This window comes from Equus quagga, chromosome 7, assembly GCF_021613505.1.
Source record: "Equus quagga isolate Etosha38 chromosome 7, UCLA_HA_Equagga_1.0, whole genome shotgun sequence".
Classification (NCBI taxonomy): Eukaryota; Metazoa; Chordata; class Mammalia; order Perissodactyla; family Equidae; genus Equus; species Equus quagga.
The window spans coordinates 14,526,797-14,533,881 of NC_060273.1; the positions used below are offsets into that span (position 1 = coordinate 14,526,797).

Consider the following 7,085-nt stretch of genomic DNA (forward strand, 5'->3'; position numbering starts at 1 on the left):
GGACACCATCCAACAGAACCCGATCACGTGATGGGAGGCAGGATTGGGAACTATAGCAGACGCTGCCAACACCTCTCCCACCACCTCCTGGCCATGCCCACTTCAGCGCACACAGGCCCACATCCCGATGCCGGCAAATGCACTTTATTGCGTCTGTGGAGGTCCAAGGTCTCTTTATCGGCCAGTGTAACAGGCCAGAAAAGCCAGGGGATGAAGCTCCCCATCTCCCAACTGCGCTCATTCAATGGCTGATAGGAGCTGGTGTATAAACGCCCCAGCTCCCTCACTCCTGGGGTGGAAAGACTCTCAGGCGTGTGTCTGACGCTGGCTCCCTGTTTCCCCAGCACGTTTCAGCTCCAGTCACCCACAGCGGTAGCCGGCCTGATAAGCCATCCTTTACATGACTTTCGCATTCCGTCCTGGTGTTTCCTGTAAGTCATCTTCCTAATAAATGCCTTCCCTTGCCTTGGGGTCTTCTTCTTGGGGAATCCAAACTAAGAGGGGGATAAATCTCCTATCTTTGATGGTGTGTATAGACATAGAGACACACACACACACACACACACTCTCTCTGACAGTGGAGCAGCCCCTCCAGACCTCATGTTAAAAACCTAACTTCCAAACGTGACACTGGATCATCAAATCCTAGGCCAGTAGAACTCAGCTCTGAGAAGCACCTAGGTGTGTTTGATGCAAAATTATCCCGCCTGCATTACACAGGACTGTGGTCCCCAGCATGGTTGGGCTAGACCAGCCTCCAACTGGCTGGGTCTTTCCCTTCCCTGGGGCTCCCACCACATCCTTGCATCCACAGTGGGTGCACTGTCATCTTCCAGCCCACTGATCCCCAACGGAGGGACGGCCCACTGGAGAGAGAGCCCGTCCGTGGGTGGCTTCCCACGCAGCCAATTGCATGTCCCCGGGCTGGAAATGGGAGGGAAGCCAATCTCACAATCTGCCTGAAAAACATCCATCTATCATCCTGTTCTTCAGCCCTCATTTTATTTTTCCCAAATCAATTTCCCAAAGTCAAAATGACTGATAGCTTCGTACCCCGGACAATCACTATCCTTATTAAATAACCCGGCATCAATGACAAAAAAGCTCCCAGGTTGGAGGTGGGTACATGAATCTATACATGTGATAAAATTTCATAGAACTCCACACATGAGTGCACGTGCACACCCACATACAGCGGTGCATGTAAAAACCAGTGAAAACTGAAAAGAGTCTGTAGTCTAGCTGCCAGCGTCAATTTCCTGGTCCCGTTAATGTACTCTGGTCCTGTAAGATTCATCACTGGGGTTGACGGATACACAATACACTGGAACTCTCCGTACTGTTTTTGCAACTCGTGCGTCAAAAATTATTTCAAAATAAAAAAGTTTTCAAAATGCAAAAAATTTTAAACAGTAAATAAAAATCATCATTTTTTTCAAAAGCTTCAGAGACACCGCCCACCCACCCCTTACCTGAGAACTAGGGATCAGCGCCTTCCACCAGTGGCCGCCCTTGACCAGGTCCACCTCGCACAGAGGCACAGACACCTTCCCGATGACGCAGTGGCGTGAGAATTTATCAAAATCCACCACGGTTAGAAGCAGCGTCCGCCGCTGCGCCTCAAGGAAGGGGATCTCGAAGGTGTAGCGCTCCTCGAACACGGGCTTCTGGGTCTTGCGTTTGACCCCCGTCTGCTTCGAGTTCTTCTGGTCCGGCAGGAGGCAGATCTTGACGTAGGGGTTGGAGTGCGCCATGTCCTGGCGCGAGCCGTCGTGGGAGATGGGGGGCGGCAAGTCCCTGGCCTCGATGACCCGCACCGTCAGGTGGTTGTGCAGCAGGTCGTACTGGGTGCTGAAATGCAGCATGCCCAGCTGGTACTTGGACAAGATCTCCTCATCGGTCAGGAAGTCCACGTCGTCGCTGTTGGAGTCAAGGGAGTACAGCCGGGGCTCGAACTTTCTGAAATAATCGTCCGGGGTATAGGTCCGTCTGAGCACCGAGGGCTGGATGGGCTCCTTCTTGGCGCTGAGAACGCCAAACTCGATGGGTTTAATATCAATGAGCGGGGAGCTGGGTCGTCTGGACTCGAGACCTAAACGGCCACCAGAAATAAGAAATTAACACCGCCGCGTATGGGACCAGACCTGGGCCGCTTTGTGAGATAGGCCCCATTTCCCAGATTCTCACATCGTTCACTCTGCTTCCTAATGCTCTTCGCCACCTGGTCTCCACACTCTGAAATCCTCTCAGTTATCCTGAGAGGCAGCAGGGTGGCATTCCCGGCTCCATCCCCATCAGCACGGCAGCTAAGCGCCAGGCGCTGTTGTAAATGCACGGCGTACATCAAGTCATCTAATCTTCACCAGGTGTTAGAGAATAACTGTATCCCCATTTTACAGATGAGCAAACAGACACTTTAAGTAAGTAACTCACTGAAGGTCAGACAAGTAGTAAGAGGAGGAGCCAGGAGTCGAGCCCAGCCTGTCCGGCCCCAGAGCCTGGCTCTAACCATTATCCTGTACTGCCTCCACTTTCAGAGAGTGGACTCAGGGCCCAGAGTGCCTGGGTCAAACTGCATCTCAGCTCCTTACAGGTGAGCCATGTGACTCTGGGCACATTCTTTAGACTCTCTGGGACTCGGTTTCCCCATCTGTAAAAGGGAGTCCATAAGAGCACCCACCTCAAAGATTGTGGTAAAGATTCACTGAGCAAACGCAAGGAGAGGGGTCGGCACAGAGCGCGCACGTGGTAAGAACCCGCTAGATGGGAACTCTCGTACTTCTTCAAGGATCACATGAAGACCTCATCACTTAGGGGGTTCCTCCCTCCTCCATCAACCAGCAGAGCTCACTGCTGCCATCATTCTAATCTTTGCTCATCCCTCTATTCTAGAAACGAGCCCTTGGCATTCTTTTTTTTTTAAACCACTTAATTGAAGCACGATTGATATGCAAAAAGCTGTACATATTTAATACATACAACTTGATGAGGCTGGAGGTAAGTGTGCCCCCATGAAACCACCACCACAGTCTCTGCAGAGACCTACCCATCGCCTTCAAAAGTTTCCTCCTGCCTTTTTTATTTAATTAACTTTTTGTGTGTGATAAGAACACAAGATCTACTCTTCGCAAATTTTTAAGAATACAACACAGTATTGTTAACTTTATGCGCGATGCTGCAGAGTAGATCTCTAGAATGTATTCATCTCACATATCTGAAACTGACACCCCCCCACCCCGTTCCTACTGCCCGCTGAGAACCACATTCTGCCCCTATGAGTCTGACTATCAGATTCCTCATATTAGTGGGATGTGTAGTATTTTGTGAATTGCCCAAATAACTTGACTAAAATCATGAGAGCTTCGCCTGGTGCACGGTAACCACTCTGATAACTGTGTGCTAAATAGAAATCACCTGCGTACAGAAATGGGCACGAGACTCAGGAACCATCTAGACCAGCGCTATCCAACTGAAATAAAACGTGAGCCAGAAATACAAGCCACAGAGGTCACTTGACATTTTCCAGTGGCGACAACTTTTTAAAAGTGCAAAGATGACAGGTGAAATTAATTTTAATATTTTCTTTAACCTAATATATCCAAAATATTCTCATCCCAACATGTAATCCATAGAAAAACACTTCAGTGAGACACTTTAAATCATCTTTTTTTCACACTGGCTTCAAAATCCAGTGTGTATGTGACACATACAGCACATCTCCATTCGGCCCAGCCCCATGTAAATGCTCGGCCGCCACATGCGGCTGGTGGCCGCTGTAGCGGGCAGCGCAGGTCAAGACCAGCCCTCTCATCTTACAAATGGAAAGGCTGGGGCCTGGAGAAGGCCGACATCCCCTCTGTTTCACTATCTTAAGCCCCTGAGCTTTTCTCTACTTCCTTTTTCTTCCCCATCTACTCCCAGGAAAGATCAGACACCGAATTTCCACCTGGGTGGATTTGTTTCATGAATTTTAAGCTTTTTCCCTCTGTTAAGCAAATTTCAGACATCAGCTGAACGAGGGAGCAAAGAAACTCTAGGGGAGTGAGAGGAGGGTGGGAGTCTTCAGGCTTTTTACTTTCTCCTCCCCACCAAATCACATCATTGGGTCAAACATATACGCTATACATCAGAGGGGACAAACTAGGGGGCCCAGGGCCAAATTCGACCCATAGATACATTTTATTTGGGTTTAAAGTAAGGAAGTTTCCTATAAAAGCCCAGATTGCCAGTTTCTTTTTAGAAAGATGAGGCAACACTGGGCCCACAATCCCACACGGCTAGAGCTGAGTGGCAGCGGCCCCCTTCTAACAGGGTATTAGCTTTGCAATTGGCCGCAGTCCCCACCCTGCCCTAGTACCCTCTCAAGGCTGAGAGTCAGCTGCCATTTATCACTGCATTAGGGCGACATTTATCTCTATCCAGCCCTCTGCACTCAGTCACCGACACAATCCACCTGGCCCCTGAAGCCACTTGAATCTGCAAGCCCTGCTGTATAACGTGGTGACACTCACCTTTCGGGGTCTGAAATGATACATGCTGACGATGTCAATCAACTGAGCCAATTCAAGGAAACGTGTGATCAGTAAAAACAAAAATCTATCAAAAATGACCGCTTCTGAGTGAACTCAGCAATCAGGTGTGATGCACTCCTGTCACATTGTCATTATCTCTCTGTTCTCTTGTCTCCTGGACTGTCGCCCCACTCCGACTCCTCCCCAGAGACAGCCCTGTCCTTCACATCTTTCTTTGGGGACACCGCTGACTGTCTGGGAAAGCCAGCTCTCTTCCCTTGTCCTGGGGACCCAGCTAATGGGATTTTAATCCACGGACTCTGAATGGCGGCTAAGCCTCCAAGCTTTGACGACCCGGGACAGCCCAGACAGTCACGGCAGAGACACTCACTTGAAATCCTCCGGGTCAGGCTGTGCGTGGACTTAGATGTGTCCGAGGATGAGCATCTCCGATCGGGGGAGCTGGTCCGTGGAGTCAGAGGGACTTCGCTGGCTGTGTGGACGGAGTCCCCGTCCTTGTCACTGCTCCGGCTAGCCATCCTAGAGGAGGAAGAATGTCTCAAGGATTGTCAAAGAATCCCCAGGGACTGGCATCTCTGCCCTTGGGGGACAGACCCAGTTTACACAACTTGGATTCAAACAACGCAAATCTGAAATAGTGTGGTAGCCTGAAACTCTCAGTAACGCTTGCATTTTGCACAAAATATGAAATGACATGAATGGATATGAATGAAGATTCCCCCAGACAGAACAATCTGTCAATAATTTGCCTAAGGGCAAAGCTGGGGCCATGGGGAGGACTCTGTAAACCTATTTAGGATATTGCCACACGGGGGCGCCACCTTGGTGAAGACAGACGAGACCTGTCAACGCCGAGTCTGGAAGGAACCACGTGGCTGTTTATATGCACCCGACTTCTGCAAGTGGCTTTTGGTGCGAATTGTCCTGCTGTTTCAACAGCCACTGTGTCTATAACTTACATCTTTTAAAAAATATCCTACGGCAATGTCATTCAAGCGTTCTTTGAATGGCAGGGCAATGGCTACAAAAACGCCCTGAGAAGCAATGATTTAAGAACAATAGTTCAATGTGAAGAAAGAGCTATGAACTAGCAGCAGCCGTGGTTCAATGTGGCCCCCAGTGAGGATGAGAAACGTTGACAACATGGAAAGCACCGTGGGGGTGGGGTGGGGTAGTAATTAAGAGCACGGTGTCTGGGTTTGATCCCTGGCTGTGTGACCTTGGGCGAGTCCCTTCCTCTCTCTGTGCCTCTGTCTCGCTGACTGTAAAATGGGAATAACAGTACCTACCTTATATGCCTGCTGAGAACACTGAATGGGTTAACACAGAGAAGATGCTCGCAACAAGGCCTGCTCTGTCTAGGTAGGCGTATGATGCATTTTAGCTGATGCTGTTACTACAACGGTGGCTTCCAGACGCCCCGATGCTCATAAAGCTAGGTAGGGATGCCAGGGGGAGGGGAAGGGCGGGGGAACAGACGCTGGCGATGCGGCCATGAGGGAGGCTGCTGCCCACGGCCCCGTCAGCTGTCACAGCTGTAGACTGATACCTTGCGTGACTGCATCCCCCAACTTAACATTCAAGCCCGCGGGGAAACTAGTCCTGAAAAATGCAAGTTCCGAATCCTGTGAGGTCTTCAGACGCATCCCGTGCATGAAATGAGACTGATCTAATGTTCTTGCAAAGCAATGTCAGGGTCACAGCCAGGACAAGCCCCAGCATGTGAGACGGAGGGGGGGCGATGCCCAGGCCTGGCTTCGCTCCTGCTCTGGAAGAGGTGAATGTGGCAGATGGGGGGAGGAGCGGGGGGCACAGAAACGGGGTCAGACTGTATCAATCATTCCTCTCTCTCCCTTACATGCAAGCAGCAGCATCTCCCAAGGGAGGCAGGGCCAGAACGCTCTGGCCACTGGGGCACCATGTCCACCTGTGTGTTTCCCGGCTGCCACACCTCACTGAGGCAGCAGCCTCCACCTCTGAAGCCCCATCGGTCTTCGGGCATCAGCTCAAAGGCCACCGCCTCCGGAAGCCTTGGCTGAGTCCTCTCAGGCCCAGTACCACATATGCCCGAGCCGCCCCGGCCTCCTCTGCAGGCCCCGCGCCACCCTGCCCTTCTTGCGACAAGTCAAGGCACGCTGTTCCCTCTGACTGGCGTGTTCTTCTGTCCCCTTCACGGGTCTGGTCCTTTCTCATCATTCAGGTCTCGGCTTCATCTCCCAGCCCGTCAGCCCTTATCCCTGCACCCTCCTTATTCCCTTTTCAACACTGCACTCAACGCATCTTTGGTCGTGTCTCACTGCTCATCTTCTGCATCCGACACTAAGCCGGGCTGCGTGCGGGCAGGGCGGTGTCTGTCTCATTCACGACCGCCGACCTTGCCCCAGCTCGGCCACTCACACGTTTGGGGTGCTCCACATTGATGTTCCCAATGAGTGAATGAACAAAGCCTTCCTGTGGTGCACATCTGATGCGCCTTGTGTCACGAGGATCCGAGCGCGCATTTTGTCCGCACCACCCCCCCCCCCCCCCCCCCCCCCCCCCCCCCCCCCCCCC

At 51.5% G+C, this 7,085-nt stretch overlaps 1 protein-coding gene across 17 annotated transcripts in view; it reads right to left on the reverse strand.

Annotated features, from left to right (window-relative positions):
* Window positions 1-7,085, reverse strand: part of SYT17 (synaptotagmin 17) — a 105,658-nt gene that overhangs the window by 89,243 nt on the left and 9,330 nt on the right. For all 17 annotated transcript variants that reach the window (XM_046668456.1, XM_046668453.1, XM_046668454.1 and 14 more), the window contains 2 exons: window positions 4,903-5,051; window positions 1,473-2,092 (listed from right to left, as the gene is read on the reverse strand). In XM_046668456.1, coding sequence (XP_046524412.1) covers window positions 1,473-2,092; window positions 4,903-5,051 — 769 coding nt within the window. The remainder of the gene's footprint in view (window positions 1-1,472; window positions 2,093-4,902; window positions 5,052-7,085) is intronic.